The sequence below is a fragment of the Buteo buteo genome, chromosome 12, assembly GCF_964188355.1.
Source record: "Buteo buteo chromosome 12, bButBut1.hap1.1, whole genome shotgun sequence".
NCBI classification, from domain to species: Eukaryota; Metazoa; Chordata; class Aves; order Accipitriformes; family Accipitridae; genus Buteo; species Buteo buteo.
Window position 1 is genome coordinate 27,409,288 of NC_134182.1, and position 18,838 is coordinate 27,428,125.

General features: G+C 36.4%; 1 protein-coding gene across 2 annotated transcripts in view; it reads right to left on the reverse strand.

The window, feature by feature from the left end:
• CNST (consortin, connexin sorting protein) overlaps positions 1 to 18,838 on the reverse strand; it is a 53,931-nt gene that overhangs the window by 19,670 nt on the left and 15,423 nt on the right. For both annotated transcript variants that reach the window (XM_075043148.1, XM_075043149.1), the window contains exons 4-9: positions 10,675 to 10,880; positions 6,180 to 6,210; positions 3,521 to 3,607; positions 2,930 to 3,044; positions 366 to 387; positions 88 to 184 (exon numbers count right to left, since the gene is read on the reverse strand). In XM_075043148.1, coding sequence (XP_074899249.1) covers positions 88 to 184; positions 366 to 387; positions 2,930 to 3,044; positions 3,521 to 3,607; positions 6,180 to 6,210; positions 10,675 to 10,880 — 558 coding nt within the window. The remainder of the gene's footprint in view (positions 1 to 87; positions 185 to 365; positions 388 to 2,929; positions 3,045 to 3,520; positions 3,608 to 6,179; positions 6,211 to 10,674; positions 10,881 to 18,838) is intronic.

Sequence of the window (18,838 nt, forward strand, 5' to 3'; positions counted from 1 at the left end):
ATTAAATAGCTTCATAGTATTTATATGAATATGTCATTACAGCATAATATTTAAAACATATGCACATGTACATACACACACACATACCTGATTTAAAAGCAGCAGCTTCTCTTTCATTTAAATTTTTTGATTCCATTAACTGATGCAAACAACCGCTTTCCCATGTACTTTCTGCAGCTACTAGCTGTAAAATATGATAGTATTTCCTGTAATTTTTGGAATTAAACAGGACAACTGTGACTTTTTGAGACATCCAAACTTCAAACAGTTTCTATACTAAACTGGAAATATTATAACTAATAATATTAAAAATATATTTATTAGCAATCTTTGACAAAGCAGAATTTAATTAAACAGCTGCTTACCTTGTTTTTGGATGCCTGTGGCCTGCAGCAATAAAGAAAAAAAGAATAAATTAAACAACTTCATAGCAATATTTTTCATAACAAATGTCACTGAAATCTTATAAACCTTTGCTCTGCTCTAATATTAGCACAGAACTCTTCTTACATTGGAACAGTGTCAGCATGCTAGCATACTTTCAAGCACAGATCTGTACCATATGTGAATATCATCAGAAGACCAATTAGCCCAAACATTGCCCCACCTAATTGCGAAAGCAGTCAAAAGAAAGTTTACTGCAACGTATCAAGTGATCTAAATTCCTGTAAAACTTTTATGCTCAGAAGGAACTTTACCAACTTTAAAAATCATGTAAGGACTCAGTGTCTACTAGTATTAAAAATAATGATCACTGTAACAGAGACTGAGGAATGGAAAAAAACCCACAAAACATATTTCTCTCTCCACAGACTGTTTACACTGGGACACGTTTTCTGGGTGCTGCAAGATACAGCAGCTCCCACTGATTTCACTGGGATGCACAGGTGAGTCAGCACTGCTAACAGCATGGACTTTGCAAACTGTGTAGAGATTCATGCACGATGTATTTTATCATGCACAATCTGTCTCACAGCCTTTCATACAGCAAAGAAGATAAAATGTTGAGCATTTTGTTTAAAGCTACTGAAAATAAAATAAAAGTAGGAGAGGCAAGAGGGAAAAGCATTGATGTTCATACTCTTTAACAAACTTCTAAAACTTGCATTGACTTTTGAATTTTAGCATTCAAACTTCAAATAAAGGGCACTCAAAACTATCTTTAAAGAACACGTCCAGTATGTAGCTGTAGACCTTGAGTATCAGAAAAAGTGACATTACTTTCAATTCCAAAAGCAAAAAGCTCACATTTTCCGAGACCTGCATGTTATTCATTAAAAATTAAAGTATAACTTTAATTATAAAATAAATTGAGATTAAAGCTTAGGACAAAAAAATATATGAAACAAATAAAAGCAAATAGGCTTTTGCCTAGAGAGTTTGGAAGAGTAATAGTATTACAGAGAACTAATCATGGCAAATGAACACAAGCCTTAATTTTTATCAAATTGCAGGGTTTCTCAGAAACAGGAATGATGTTACATAACTGAAATTTTGTATTATGAGGTGAAGCTGCATGGAAGAATTAGAAAGAGAAAGTAGAGTTATTCTCAACAAGGTGACAATCGAGGTGACAATAGGGAGGTGCTGCTAGTTGCAGCATACAAATTGCAATAGACTTGATTCTTAATCTTTCTGTGGGCTTGCAAGGTGATGTGCAAGGAAATGTAGCCCAAGAAACCCTGCAGGCACTCAGAGTGCAATCTCTCAGTAGCAGCAGGCTGTGGGTGTAAACATGCAGCTATGGTGCTAGAGCTGCCTCCTCCTCCTGTGGAAATGCAGGAGTACACCTTCCAGGGGCTCCCTCGCAAACGCATTCATACTACAAATAAACAATCCCTGCCTGGGTTCTGGCAGTCAGCCTGGGTGTTTTCAAACTTCTGTATGGTCACCCAGAAGAAAAAACATGAAGGCTAAATCATACTCTCTGTGAACACAAGCATTTTGTCTTTTGTTACTCCCAAACTGACTAAGCCAATGCAAATGTATTTGAAAAAGTTCTTTCTCCCCATCTGATTGAGAGCATCTCCCCTGTCACAAGTTGCTCTTTTCACAGCCTTTGCACGTGGCTAGTTTCTGTATTATCGTTGGCTGATCATTTTTCAGTGGCAGCTGGTATAATTTTTTTCCATCTGTCCTTTAAACTCAATGTCTAGTAGGTAGGACATTCACCCATGAAATAACAGATCTCCTCCCTGATGGGTATAATCCTCTATGTGTTACTCTCCAGAAAAGCACCCTAGGCACCATCCAAAAGTTTGTGATACTATGATATACTGATTCAGGAGGCTGATGAATCAGGCAAAGCAGGTATGAACCAAGATTTCACAACTTTTCAGAATACTGCCACGCTAGGGAACTACAGAATCACTGCTTCATAATGTTTACGCAACCTGTATGAAATTAACAGAAGATAAGGAGAATGACTTAAAGCATTAGGGAATTGTCCTAAAATGTGGAAAATCTGGGAATAAAATCCTACAGGGTAGATGTGAGTCCTGGAGTCTGAGATGCTAGGCAATTGCATTTAAAAACAATGATTAAAACAACAGGTACTAGACACAAGCACCATCATCAGTTCTACAGTCTCTCTCTTCCTAAATTAACACTGCTCAGTTTTTACTTTGGCTGAAAATACTAAAACTCAAAACTCCACTTCTGGCAAACTAATGATTCCCTGAAAACAGTTCAGATCTAGTCCCTCTACATTCCTCAGACCATATTAAAACATTGTGAAAATTGATGGTAACGGAATCATTTTAGTTAGGTATCAAAAAGAACCACCACTTTATAACCAAATTCATTTAAGTCAATGGGATGCAACTTTTATTTTGACACAGACTATTTTAAAACACCTATACTGGCAAGTAGACAACAGATGCACTAACATATTAGTACTGGAAAAGTAATAATATTTTCGTATACTTACTGTTGATGTGAAGAGCAAACTCTAGTAAGCTTTTCCAGCTCTTCACCGCTCAGTTCTTTAGCTGAATTCCTCAGTGTTGTAACTGCACTAGGAACTGCTGTTTTCCATTTTCTTTCTAAATTACATCAAGATAATTTTTACCCAAAGTACTATAAAAATAGTATTTGCTTAACATAAAACATATATGTGAAACTAATTAATGGACAAACATTGGCAACTCTTCTGTGTATGCTCTACAATCTTGTTTCACACTATGCAAAAAAACATTGTATTTTTTCACAACTCATTTTATTTTCATCACATCAGATTCACCAACCCTAAACCAAAAATAAGCTCAAAACAACTGTGGATCAATCAAAGTCTGAATTAATAGAATAAAGAATGACAAACTATTTGCACCTTTTTCATGAAATGTGTGAGAAGAGATCTAAAGCAGGAATACTTCTCTTGTAACAAGCTCAGAGAAATTCTGATATAAATGCTGCTTTTGCTATGTAATATTTTTAAGCTGGCAAAATGTATACTCTATTATTTAGAAATACAAAACAAATTAACTCTTTCTTGTAGCATATTAGTTTAGCCTGTACTCACCCCACTGCTCCTGTATGGAAGAAAGATTTGCAAGTAGCTGCTCATGATACAGTCGTTCGAGCTGAATGAACTTCATTGCCTTCTCATCTGAATGGAAGGTTAAGAAAAATGCACACATATATGGACATGTTACGATTTATTTATATTTGGCACCATATTTGAAAGGGCAATCATTATGTACCTGAAATTGGACATAATTGAATCAAAATGAGTAATGGCTAGCATCCAGATTTCTGTGCAAGGAAGAAAATAATAGCAGACATGAAAACAGCAAGTAAGAAGTAAACTAAGTTGAGAAAAGTTCCAAAAAATTAAAATCCTATTCTCTTCAGCAGTTACCTATTCCCACGTGCCTTAAGTCCAACAAAAGCTTTTCTAGAAAAGAAACGAACAAAATGTTACTATGGTGACAACTCTTATCAGAAAACAAAATACCTGGAAATGAAAAGCAAAACAATTATACAAGTACCAGCATGTATCTCTCAAGAAATACAATTATATGTCAATAACCATAACTAACTGAAAATATGGCTCCTTTCTGCTGACTAGCAAGAGACTGTATTTAAAAAAATTCCCCAACTCAAACTTTCAAGAAATACCCTCCCTCTTTTCAACCATTGTATACAACACTGTGGGACAGCTGAGTTCACCTTTTTCTTCTTTCTGAAGATTCTGCTTACTTTTCTTCTATATGAAGAACTCTTTTCTCTCCCTTAGGGTTATCAATATATTCACAAAGGTATACTGGTAGTTATATATTTTGTAACAGTCAGGATAATTCTAGTTCTATCAAGCCCAAGTTGTTAGTTGTTCTGTTTTAAGCCATGTTTTGCCAGCTATCTGAAATTTAATTCTACAGTACAATGAGGATAGAAGTACAGTGAATGAGGTTCCTAGTAATATAGAAAAAATATTTTCCATTATTCATGCTAATTAGAATACTGGAGTAATTATTACAAAAACATAACCAGTACTTGTTATTCTTGTTAGCCTCATGCAACATATACATAGCATGGCTCATGAACAACAATATTAATGGGAAGAATATTCCCTGCCTTCAAGAAATCTGTTATTATAAACAGAATTACAGATCAGAGAGATAGCCTTAGAGGATCACAACAACAAACCCTGAATTATTGTTAATATGAAGTTCTACACTGGATGAATTAAAATGCCTGTCATGGATAATTAATAGTGCAACATGATCAAGTAAGTTCTTTATTAACCTCAGGAAACCGATGGTTTCAAGTACAGAGGAGATATCCTTCATAAATATGTATTATATAGTGGTGTTGAATTCCACACATCAGGTGTACATTGCATTAAAAATATTTCCTTTGATCAGCTCTAAATACAGTGCCCTTCGATTAAAGCAACTTCTATGAAAGAGAAACTGTCTTTCTATCATACTGCTGAACACATTTTAAATTTACTGTATTTCCCCCTGCAGAGCCATAATTTAGTACATATTTTTTCCATGTCTTTATTTTGTGCTGTGTATTTTGGATTTTCTGATGGATGCTTTTGAAATATGGTGACCAAGACAGAAGTAAAGCCTTCTAAGACAGTGATGGGTATTTTATATATTGCTTTTATAATATTGCAAATTATTTATCTGGTTTTGTACTAGAGGCTAATATAATTTGGCTAGGTTTCAAGGATACCTTTCCAGGTTTCTTATGCTTTGTTATTTAACCATTACAATTGCCTATTTGCTGTATTTTGTTTGTAACAAATTACATAATAAAGAAATAATCTTTATGCACAGATTCTGTCATTTATGACGCATCTTAGTGAATCACATATACCTTAAGGGTTTACCGCTCTTGCCTCTTCTTTTCATAGTCCAATCATTTTCCCTTAAAAGCAAAGAGAGGAAAACCCAGTCCACCTTTTCTAAAAATATAATTTCACTTTAAGGTTTAATATGATTATTCTCTCCCACAATTACTGAAATATATCAGAGTAATTCACAACAGTTCAACTATTATAACTTTTTGAACAAACTTATTTGTATTATCTATGAACAAAAAAACCCAAACTGGACCACTGAACTAGCTGTTGGCAGAAGCAATACCCATATTGTCCTACAACAGTATCTAAAACTACCTTGATACGATTTTGACTAATTAGCATTTGCCAGACAACATGTTGTTATTGTTTGCAGGTTGTTGATCTCCCTTAGCTCAGTGTGTTTGGTATTTTTATTCTAACCTAGACACTTGCAGTACATATTCTAATCAAACTGTTGTGATAATTTTGTTGTCACCATAATAGTGCCCTATTTGATATAATGGAATACAGACCCTATCTAGATTGGACGTATTCCCAGTTACTAATACTTAGAACAGAACTTGCCGTATCAAAACAGAAGTTCTTTGAAAACATTTTCTTACTTCCTTGTTTGTGCACAACTACTAATGATTGTATCAGTACAGCTTTTGGAAGTAGATTTATTGCTTAACTCGTATTCCAGCTGTCTGATTAAGAAGGACTTGCTAACATATTGTATATTCACTCATGGGTAAATTATGGCTGTTCACTTCTTTCTAACCCTGACCCACAACCTGTGAGTCAATGGTATAGCATTTGTCTTTTATGTTTTATCATGCCAGATTATTTTAATATCTCATAACAATTTCTACAAGTAAAAGGATACATTCCTCCTCTTGAAAATAGGTCTCAGCTATCTGCAAAAGTAAAAAAAAGAAAAATTAGGATTCTGTAATTTTCATGAGAGTGGTAAGGATATAATACAAACTTTTTTTCATAGATTTAAACATCTGTTTTGCAGATTCATATTTAGTTTGGGTAAAATGCAAATGTTCAGACTAAATACATATATTCTTATTGTAGGAAAGATGTTTAAAAAGACTATCAAACAACAAAGAAATATTAAGTCCTCTCACACAAACGGATTTGCCCAAATGTTAGTTGGGTTTTATCTTGTTACAACAACAAAAAATTATTTCAGAAACTTTTTAATGATCATACTAGAAAGTTTTAAAAATACCTAGAAGTACTGTGGTTACTGCTATGAGTTGAAGAGTTTGAATTCTGTTACTGAGCATTGTTTCCTTATGTTTGACCAAATTAAGATCATTGCTGAGCTCTCCTGAGCTTTACAGTGCAATGTGATAAAATGGAGAAATGGATGTTTCCTGACTGATGAGAAAAGAACAATCTTTGGATAAAAGACACTAAAAATATCACCTATCACAGCATCAGAGGCACACCAACGACCTTCCTGTTTATATCCTATTAACAATAAATATTTACAATAATTACAACTTATATTTCAAATACATAGAATTTGAAATATTTACAATATGAATATTTGAAATTCATGAGATAAACATATAAGGACTCAAGTTCTTCGTTTTTTTCTGTATTACTCCTAGTCCACCCGCAGAAGCCAGACAATACCATTGCAGCAGCCTTCTGCCACTTCCTTTCCTGAAGCTGCTCTGCTGTGTTAAAAAGATTTAAAGACCTTCTACCTCATGTGTCAGTTCGCTAAGTCTAACACCTTGATATCTGAAGCTCTTCAACAATAGAGCAAGTCATGGACTTAAGCCAGATGGCAGTTCTTTGATTTGCACTGTAGTTGTTATGACATGGAACAAATCTGCAGTTCTTCCTCCCTAGCTTGACATTTCTATAGCAGAACAAGTAAAACTGGATTTGTTACACCTCTGCCAAAAATGACCATTTAAAAAAACCACCTAAAAATCACAACAATTCTTCAAGTTGTTCTCTTAGATGGATGTTTATTTAATACAGACAAGTCAAAACAAAGAAATACTAGGGAGTTGACACAAAAAATAAGCAAACTTTCCCTGTTGCATTTAGAGCTCAAAGTGCTAAGGAGGTTTAATATAGAGAACAAAAATAGTTCCCAAGCAGTAACGGAGGACCAGAAAAATCACACATAAGACAGACTACATATAAAATACTTGAACACCAAAGTCAATCTACAGCACTTCTAGCTTAATAAAATGTGTAAGCTAACATTAAATGCTGCTGTAACAGCTGCTATCTTATCCAATGGCTAGGAATTGAACAAGGGATCTCTATGCCTAAGCATTCAAGATGTCCAGCTGCAACATCTTAAAAAACAACTTCACCCTGTCTGGGTAATTTTATAACACCTATCTTTAACAGATCACTGCAAAAAGGAACAGTAAATAGATGCTCACCAAGGGTTTATATACTGAGAAGCTGTGTATAAACTAAGAATACCAGCATGCAAACATAAGAGAAAATTATGTTCCAGTATACCAAGTTATTGCTATAGCAAAGCTACATATTTTAATTGCAGACTACTGAAATAGATTTACTATCCTCCTCCTAGTGATCTTTTACTTTCAACCAGCTATTTCAAAGCCAAAATCACAAGCATGGAAGTGGCCAAACTTCCAGAAGAAAAGTTGAGATGCCAGTTAGAAAAAATATTTTTCCTGTTAATCAAGTAAAGGGATCAGTTTTTTGGTTTGTTTGGGCTTTTTTCTGTTGTTTTTTTTTCCCCAGAACGGACCAAAGACAGTCAGAAAATGAGCATGTTTTGAATCAGAATCAGAATTTCACTTTGACTCTGAGTTGGTGGTGGGGAGTATTATAGAAAAGATAGAGCTGATACCTGGAAAGGAAAAGGTGTTAACACTGTATAGAAAAGCTAACGTGGTAACTGAAACTTTTTTCTTCCAATTCTTCCCTGTAGACAAATAATCTTTGAGACTTGCAACAACAACCACTTATTTGTGCTTGCTAGAAAACTGGGCAGGCTACCCTAGAAAGCTGAGGAATACTGATGGCTTTGTTTGTAAATGCAACAAAATACAAAAAATATAAACCTCAGAAATAAAAATATTTTGTTCCTCAGAACTCTGCAGTATCAGTGACCTTTACAAGCAGTAACTAATCAATCTTCAGGGACAGCGCATGTTGGCAGTCTTCCTATTTGCCATGCATGGTGTGACAAGGGCCCCTCTTGCAAAATGTGTCCAGTAACTGCAGGTACCCTGGTACTTGAACGTTCCGTTGGGACACTTCATAGCTGATACTCCAATAACTTCTGTGGGAGCACACAAACATTCAATCTCAAAAATCTTTGGGGCATATCAAATTAGGCACTCATAATTTGAAGGGCTTAACAAGTGGACACTTTTGTAAAAGTCTAAACATGATTGCTCAAAAACCACAGCAACTTGATAGAGGAGTCTAGATTACAATTTCTCAGACTTGTTACTAGCCACTAGGCCATTCTGAGCCCAGTACCTCCAAAAGAGAATTGGTAAGTGACTTCTAAGGCTCTTTATCTGCACATTTTGTCTGCTATCCACAGTAGTCTCCTACGGGTTTCTGGAGCTGCCAAAGCTCTGTATCTGTGTTTTATATATAAGTACTTAGATTCTGTAACAAATGCTAAGCAATTTACATGAATCCCATTCAAGACAGGAAAAAAATTACATCCTATTTTAATTAGAAGTTAAACCTTAGAACAGCCCCTAATATCCTACAGCCTTTAAATATTTAATACAGGCTTCCCACTAACAATGCAGATTGTTAATACTCCAGAACATCTGACACAGCTCTTTATTTTACATTGAATTTTGTCATACAGAATAAAAAGAGAATGTGATAGAAGGGTATTTGCTAGACTTGGCATAAAAGAAAGTTACTGGCAGGCTGTATTAGCAATCTGAAAAAGAGACTGAAGAAGACAGGTTAACTTGCTGGAAAAGGAAAAAAAAATTCTTAATAGACCCACTTTACATGAAAACATGAATGCTATCTTTAAAATCCTTTATTTTTTCCCCAGATTAAAAAGTGTGTTACGATCCCTGTAAGTTCTGCTAGCTTTCTTTCAACACTCCAATCAAAATGCTTGATATTTCTTAAGAAAAGAGATGGTGTTAGATTACATGTTTGAATCTGGAAATGCACACTCCGTTCTCAGTTCTGTCACAGTTCCTGTATGACTTTCAAAAGGTTGTTACCCTCAGGGTTTGGCTTCCTCATCTAAAAAGCAGCAAACAGATTTCACCTCCACTATGTTCGATGACACTCCTTAATATTTGTGAAGTGTTTTGAAGTTTTTGCCTTAACCGTGTTGTTTCCCAAAACAGACCTTTGTACTGACTCATGAATAACCACCAAATTTGGCTTGGCTAAAAGTACAAATAGTTAACCCTAATGCTAAGTTTCAAATAAATTAAGGAACAATATCGAGTATCCACTCAAACACAGATTAAAAAAATAATAATTAAAATTCTATGTCAAATGTAAATTACCTATAATTTGCAATACTAAAGAGAAACCTCTTTCTCAAATATAATCACTTATTTATATCAAAGAGAATAAGAATGCAGGAGTGTCATCACAGTTTAGAAGTTTAAAATATCACAATCATCCCATCTTCCACAATAACGATAATGCAACTAAGTCAAATCACTGTGTAGTATCTATATATATAGCCCATATTAGACACTACAGCCAACAAAAAGTCTTTTAGTCCACCGTTAGTCCGACACAACTAAACTATAAATTAATACTGTGTCAAGTCCTATCAACATATTCATCTTGCATCATAATCTCCAGAAAGAAAAACATACTGGTCAGTCAGTAAAAAAGATTGCTTTTCAAATCACACAGTATTTCCTCTGGTCTTGCAGGTATGGCAACTGTGCTATAAAAAAGTATACACTAAGAAACCTTGAATCTTAGCATTCATGCATGAAATTCATGCTAGAAAGAAGTCTGCAACAGTAAAAATAATTCCAGATTTAAAACGTTATGCAGACATCAGCTGTCTTATATCTATACTAGTGTCTTACAAACCATAGCTAAGGTATGTTGAAGAGTGATTTTCCTAAATCTTCCTGCCAGACTAGAATTTCATCATTTGGGGAATTAGAAAACCAATTCTTCAGAGTTTCCTTTAACTGCAGAATATACTTTCAAGGCAGTTTATAATTCAACATATGTTAGAAGACCTTAGAGGAGATATTTGCCTTGACCATCTGCTATATATCAAAATACCCTGCCCAGATACAAATATTGGCATATGTTGAATTAATGCATTTTTTCCTAATGAATAAAGGTCTCAAATAAAAACAGAATTGTGTGCAACACCCCAGAATCATAGGAAGTACCTGATGGAGACACAGGGGCAGTATCTTTGAATCCATCTGCTCAACCTCTTCACGGAGCAAAGAGAAAAGAGACTGCAATGTTTGTTTTTGTTCTTTTTGGTGAAAGTTTTCATTTGCTTCAACAGCACCTTCAGCATGCACAGAAACTGTATCTGTAATCAGAGTATTTTCCTCCTTGATTGCTGTGGTTCCCACTGTAGGAACTCCTTTAAAAAGAACAAGTACTTGGGTTAGGATTCAAAAAATACATCGAGTTGCTTTTTTAGGAAATTTCAATATAAAAGCTACGAGTAAAAACCTAGTATCTTAAATAACATCCCTGCAACTCAATAAAATACTGGCATTGTCAAAATTATTTGTCATAGGTCTATCTTAGTGTCAGCTTACCTACCTGAAAAAACACAGTAACATACACCAGGTATTTTTGTACACTTCTAACTGAGACCTGACTTTAACTTGGGGGGGGGGGGGGAAATCACCTAGTCTAAACTGTTTTACAGAGTTATTAATAAGAGACCAGGATGATCTAAAATAAAAAGTGTTGTGACTGGTGTTACAGCTTCAGCTAAAAAAAATCAATACTTAGATCCAAGTGGACAAACTTCTATGTTAAGACTGAATTGTAATACAGAGACAGAAAGCAAGGTTGTCTGCAACACAGTTTTGCTCAAAAAGGGCAAAAAGAAGGCAGGTAAGGAAAGTGTGAATGAGGTTCTCAGTTTTTCTCTTCAGTCCTGCCAAGGACCTTGTACAGGGAGATATCCCAGGGAAGGCAGGAAGGAAGGATGGACAATACGACCTGTTCAGATGATAACACAGTGGCTCCTCGCAGTGATGACAGGAGCTTAAAGGACAAAAAGAAGCAGATGATAACAGTGGAGGATTCTATTGTGGAGGACATATGTCCAGGACTGTCCTGCTGAGTGAAAAGGAAGACCCCCCTAGACAGTTGGATAATTTGAGAGTTGAGGGAATGAGCCAGTAGTGGTGATTACATTGGTAACAATGACACAAGGATGTGTAAACTGAATTTAGGCTCCAGAACTTCTTGCTAAGCAGAAAATTAGGTTCTCCTGGCACATTCCCTGGTAGTCCACTGTCGCACATCTCCAATTTTACTGAAGTCAAAAAAGTCAGGCATGGAGGTGGAGGACTGGCAACATATATGAAAGATAATGTAAAGCATGACAGTATAAAAAGATTACAGGAAAAACTTTCTGGGAGCAAATCCCACATTTTATTGTTAGAAATGCAGTATTTGTAGTATATTGCTGGTCATGAATATGATAGTTATCAGGAAATGTTAAATGAGATTGGGGAAGAAGTGTAGAGCAGGCAGTAGCAGGGGGAGAAATCAACTATCCATATACAGACTGGACCAGTTTCTCACTGTATTGGGTTTGTGTGGCAGGGTTTTGGTAGCAGGGGAGGGGCTACAGGGATGGCTCCTGTAAGAAGTTGCTAGAAGCTTCCCTGGCTCCAAGTTGGACCTGACACTGGCCAAGGCCAACCCAATCAATGATGGTGGTAGAGCCTCTGGGATAACGTATTTAAGAAGGGAAAACCTGAGTGGAGAAAGGAGTGGAATGTGAGAGAAACACCTATGCAGATACCAAGGTCAGTGAAGAAGGAGAGGGAGGAGGTGCGCTGGAGGAAGTAATTCCCTTGCAGCCCGCGAGCAGGGGAGCAGATGCCCACCTGCAGCCCATGGAGGACCCCACACCAGAGCAGGGGGATGCCCCCAAAGATGGCCATGATTCCATGGGAAAGCCCATGTTGGAGTAGTCTGTGCCTGAAGGACTGCAGCCCATGGAAAGGACTTACGCTGGAGCAGTTCATGAAGAACTGCAGCCCACGGGAAGGACTCGTGTTGGAGAATTTTGTGGCAGATTGTCTCCTGGGGGAGGGACCCCAGGCTGGAGCAGGGGAAGAGTGAGGAGTCCTGCCCCTGAGGAGGAAGGAGCTGCAGAGACAACGTGTGATGAACTCAACGTAACCCCCATTCCCTGTGCCACTGGGGGGAGGAGGTAGAGAAAATTAGGAGTGGAGTTGAGCCCACGATGAAGGGAGCAGTGGAGGGAAGTTGTTTTAAGATCTGGTTTTACTTCGCATTATCCTACACTGATTTGATCGGTAACAAGTTAAATTGATCTTGGTTTCCTTCCCCTTACGCCCCCTCCAAGTCTGTTTTTTGCCCGTGACCATAACTGGCAAGTGATCCCATCCTATCCCTGTCTCAACCCATGAGCTTTTTGTTATATTTTCTCCCCGTCTTCCCAGGTGGGAGGAGGGAGCGAGCGGCCTCATGGTGCTCTGTTGCCGGCTGGTCTTAAACCACGACGCTCACAAAGATAAGAGAATAAAAGCAATAAATGATGGCTTCCTATATCACACAGTCTTAGGAGTAAGCAGAAAACTATAGTTTATTCCACCAAGTAATGAACATTTTTTTTTTTTCTTTTTTTCATAAAACAACACTGAATTTGATATATTTACATAGGACTGACTTTCAAAAAAATAATCCCATAATTTTTTTAAACAATTTCTAGAGAATTGGGCCACTGAAATGTGCACAATAAACTTTTACAAACTCAAGTTATGATGAGTATGTTATTCTTCCGCAGCTACACCCAGTTTCTGAAAATCATGTTATCATTTAAAAGCAGGACAGGTGGGAGCACTGTTTCAAGTAACCATCACACTGTTTCTACAGCTTAGGCGCTCAGCATATTTCAGACCCCTTCATGTTCTTTGGAACTGAAACCCTACAGTGATGATTCAGGTTTAAGATTTAGGGCTTAAGAAAGGTATTAGCTTGTCCGCTGAAGGTTCCACTGTTCTATTTCTGGTTATTTTAAACTTTTTATTAAATAAACTATCCAGGTCAGGAGTACTAATAATCTCTGTGGGTGGCTATTTTCACTGGGCTTACTGCCAGGCAAAATATGGGTGTAACTTAACATTGCTTTTTTGATATTAATGCATGTCTCTGCTTTTCCAGTATTTATTTGAGCTTGCTGTGGGCCAAAAGCAACAAGGGACATAACTGGATGCAAGATAAAAACCAGAAAGTACTTTTAGAGATGGAATTAAGTCTGTCTTTAAAAATACAGCTTTCTGTTCAGCACATGATCATGAAGCCAGAAAAGAGGGTCCACATGTTCTGGCAAACCTTTTGTCTCAGAAAAAAAAAAAAAAAGTCACTTCAAACTGCACTTTATTAAGCAGGTAATAATCACCTGTCATATCAAAACATGAAAGTTGACTGAAACATGTTCAATAACTACTATAATGAAAAAACTTTATTTTAATGTTATAGTGGTACTGGTGCTAATACATAGTTTATAAACTGCATATTATTCGTACATATAGTTGAGCTGTCACTCACTTGGAATCCAATTCTGTGCTCAAATTATTCCCCTGATTCTGCAGCAAGGCCTTACAGCCATTCAGGTTAATTCTACCTTGTTCTATTTTAAACACAAGACGGCATTTGTGCCTTAGTAGCACCATAACCAAGAACTTTTCTTGAGGCAGTAACACTTAGTGATGCTATTTCGTCATAAAAGTGTTATCTAAGATTGCTATGTATTTATTTTTTCTCTATGTTCTTGAAAACGGAGAACACACAACACTGCTTTTTCCTGGAATCAATCAATCTTACTGTCCAAAGCAGATTATTTTTTTTTTTACTAAAGATTGGTATCTTACATATATTTCCGATAGTTTAAAAAGCAAGGATTAAGTTTTTTCACTTTGCAAAGCCTTAATATTTACTCCATACATTGATATTTGGTTCCATACTAGAATGGAACCAAAGCCTTTAAGAAAATAAATGTGAAAAAAACACACAAAATATTAACCTTCCCATGGCCAGAGCACTCACTAGGAATGTGGCAGAGAGCTGGATTCAAGTTTCTGCTCTGCCAGACTCACAGAGGTTTCAACTGACATCTTCTATGCCCAATTGGGTGTGCCAGTGTCTCCTAAGACATGGAGAGAAGCAAACTTTCTCAAAATTTCCCTAAGAGTTCACAGAAGCAGCCTCATGTTTGCAAAAAGATCCAATTTTGACAGGCCTTGTGAATAAAAATGACAAATGCATTTTTCAATATGTCTCACCTTTTTTTATCAGTACTGCAAGTATATGAAATTAAGATGCTGTTGCCACCTGCCTGAGAATGAGTCAGAGGTGAAAGTATGAAGCATTTGCTATCAAAATAAAACTATAGATATTGTCCTCTGTTTTTGTAATTGAATTTTAATTTTCACATTGAGTAGCATTAGCTTAAGTCACCAGTAACAGAAGCTTCTAGTACAGAAAACATATGGTAATCTCTCTTTTAAACATTCTTTGGTACTTATTACCAGAAAGCTGGTTCAGACTGATTCATTCAAGAACTATTAAATAAATAAATAAATAAATAAAGACCAGCAAGTATTTAAAAAAATATTTCATTTTTAAGAGAAGAGATTTTAAGACAGGAGTGTTGGCAGTAAAGATATAACTCTAACTGAGGAAGCTCAAAATCTTTAGTGCAGCACAGAACCCTAAATAAAATAACATTGCTTGAATTTTCATATAATTTGACTACTTTATATTCATATATTTCATTTGCTGGAACACCAAATCCATCGCAACCACTCCACTTTCTTCCCCTACCTTCAAGCTGCTTCAAGAAATAAGTTGAATAATTTACAAGAAAAGCATATGTTGCAGAATTTAACTTGGGGAAAAATGATTAAGTGCAAGTTACTGTGCTATACTACATTAAGGAATGACACTGTGATTTTACAATATTAGGTTAGTAGTTATGCCAGGACTGATCTTTTGGAAAAAGTTGAAATTATTTGCAGAGAAGAGGGATAATTTGAAGTCCATATTTACAAAAATACATTGAAGCAGATGATGCTTCATGAATCACTATCTCTACTGCACTAAAGTTAGTACAATTCATTACAAGGAATCCAAGTATGAATAATGACCAAAGTTTAAATTTGTCAATTTAAATTTACATCACTTCTTTGATCACAAGTGTCCTCCTTAATATAGTCACAGTCTATTCAAAACTATTATTAGTATACAAAAAGAATGTGAGAGAAATTTGGGATCTGGAAGCTATAGACCTGCCAATTCACTCTAAGACATCTACTGCAGCATGAGGACAGCTAAAAGGAGGTGCTTCTTCAAACAATGCATAGGTGAAATTTTGGAACTACTTACTCTGGGACAAGGAAACGGACTCAAAAAACAACTGCAAGTCAGGTGACAAATTCACTGTAAGCTATTACAGTCTATCAATTCCCACTTGGGTAAGTCCTGAATGGATAATTACTGATGGCAAGGAGAACACAGCAACAAATCACTACCTCTTTGCCTTGTCATACTTTTACCTACTCACCCTCTACTGGCCACTGTCAGGGGAGGGACATTGAACTAGGTGAATCTTCAAACAGATATAGTGATTCTTAATCTTGCATTCCAGTCTACTGATTGTAGGAGCTAGGGTAATTCTAGCTCCAACATATTCCAAGCATACACAGAAACACAATAATCAAATACTTATAACTGTTTATGCTTTATAAGCAAATATTTAGAGGGTTTCAAACACATTGCAAGTGCAAGCACTTGCTCTTTCTTCTAAAGTAAAAGCATATCTCCAGAGCAGAAGATTGGCTTCTCTAATGATCACCAATCTTCTGCTGAGCAAGTCCCGAATAAATAAAAATAAGTAAAACGTAGTTTTTGCTATTCCAGGCTCATTGCTTTAGTCACTAGCAAGAGAAGGAATATGAACAACAGGCTTTTTAAGTCAAAAGTCATCTTTTCCAGAACGACAACATTTAACAGCAACCCTAACAAGTTTGCTTATAGGAAAAGAGAAGAAGATTCATAAATCTCTTCTTTAGCTATGAGTCAAAGTAACTCATCCATGATTACTCAATAGTTAAAAATAAAAATTAAAAAATAAAATCACCATAAAACATGCGATGCAAGTATTCAGTTTTTGATTCCAGCTTGCTTGTGTGGCGCTCTGTTGCAACCCACTTGGGGATCTTCCACTCTGGTTTGATTATTACCTCCTTTATCTCCAAGTGGGTATAAAGACAGGAAAGCTAGTTTGGTTCTTTTATGTAGAGGGATACTCAGGAATTGTATAAAATAGCTGGTGTTAAAAATTAAATGGAAGTTTCTCACTAAAACAAAGACATTTGCAACATCAAGAAATTGTGACACAGTCACTGCATCGTTTGAAGACAGGAGAACCATCATGTGAGAATATCTAAAAAGCTAAATGTAAGTTAGCCCATAATCAGTGGGAGATATAATGTAGTTTTATATTTTGATCTTCCTTCTGTGAACAGTCAAGGTTCTTAATATAGTAGTAAATATTTGTTCATAGGAATTCAACAAAACTCTTAAGAGTTTTGCAGGCAGGACGTTCTCTGTTGTGATATTTTACATCTCTAGATTTTTCCATTAAATTTTCTATATTTCAGACTTCTGCTTTTTGCCTTAAAACTGCTATCAACCATGCACAGCTCATTTTGTGGTACTTCTGCATCAGTAGATTGCATTTATCAACAAGAATGTAAACTCGTAGAGAAAGAATACAAGCAAAGTTTAACTTTCAGTGTTTGGGTGAATTTCTCCTTTTCTTTCTCTCATCATGCTTCAGATACCTCTGTCCACATGTCTGTATCACATTTCACCAACTTTTGCTATTCCTGTCATATAGATGACTGGTTCTCAATTACTTCTGCTAATCTCTTGTTTTAATTAAGTATTGTCTTCCATTTTTAAACATTAAATCTACAGTTGAAATATACACTTAATGACTTTCTGCATCATTTAATGAGAACTCATTCTCCCTATAATGACAGATTTCAGCATCCTCCTACTAAAAAATATAATTTTTCTCTTCTAGATTTTGCCTATACGTACAAAATATGGAATGCAAGGCTTCCTTCCTTTCCCTTCTTTACCTATTTTATTATCCTTTAAGATCATCATCAATTTTCAGATTAGGCCACAAAAGACTTGTCATTTAGCAGGAAAATTGTATTTTAAAATTATCTACTTTAAGTAGCCAAATCTACCATCTCAGCCTTCAGATGAAAAAAAAAAGGCATGGGAAAAAAAGAAAAAAAGCAGGCATGATTCAGTTGTTCCAAGTAACTTTCAAAGATATCTATGCAATGAAACACATTGATTTTAATTAATATATCTGCAGCACTATGACACATAACACATCTGACATTTATGATTTATGGCAAAAAAGCCTAATATAATAACAACACATTGTGTTGATGCAGACAAATCCTACTCATTCAAAAAGGGAAGAAGCATCTTAAATAAGAACATGTAATAAACATTTACATTTTCCTTATCCAATTCACATCCAAAAGACCTAAACGAGAAGTAACATCAAAAATTGGTAGAAACACATTTTTTAACAGCTCATTAGCCAAAATGCACATCCTAGGACTATCTATTAAGCTTTGAAAAATGTAAGTAAACTTTGACAACAGGCCAAGATCAAGCTATTTGGTACTTATACCAAGATTTCAAATCTTGACACTGGATCAAGACATCAAAATCTTGCACTAGAGCACAATGTTCAAATGAACAAAACCATTGTATTGGGTTTGTGTGGCAGGGTTTTGGTAGCAGGGGAGGAGTTACAGGAGTGGCTCCTGTGAGAAGCTGCTAGAAGCCTGCCTGGCTCCAAGTTGGACCTGCCGCTGGCCAAGGCCGACCCAATCCGCGACAGTGCGCCTCTGGGATAACATATTTAAGAAGGGAAAACCTGCAGTGGAGAGGGGAGAGGGGTGCGAGAGAAAACTCTCTGCAGACAGCAAAGTCAGTGAAGAAGGAGGGGGAGGAGCTGCGCTGGAGGAGGTGATGCTCCTGCAGCCTGTGGTGAGATGGCAGGCTGTCCCTCTGCAGCCCATGGAGGTGAGTGGAAGACCCCACACTGGAGCAAGGGGATGCCCCCAAAGATGGCCGTGACTCCATGGGAAAGCCAACGCTGGAGCAGTCTGTGCCTGAAGGACTGCAGCCCACAGAAAGGGCTCATGCTGGAGCAGTTCATGAAGAACTGCAGCCCACGGGAAGGACTCGCGTTGGAGAATTTTGTGGCAGATTGTCTCCTGGGGGAGG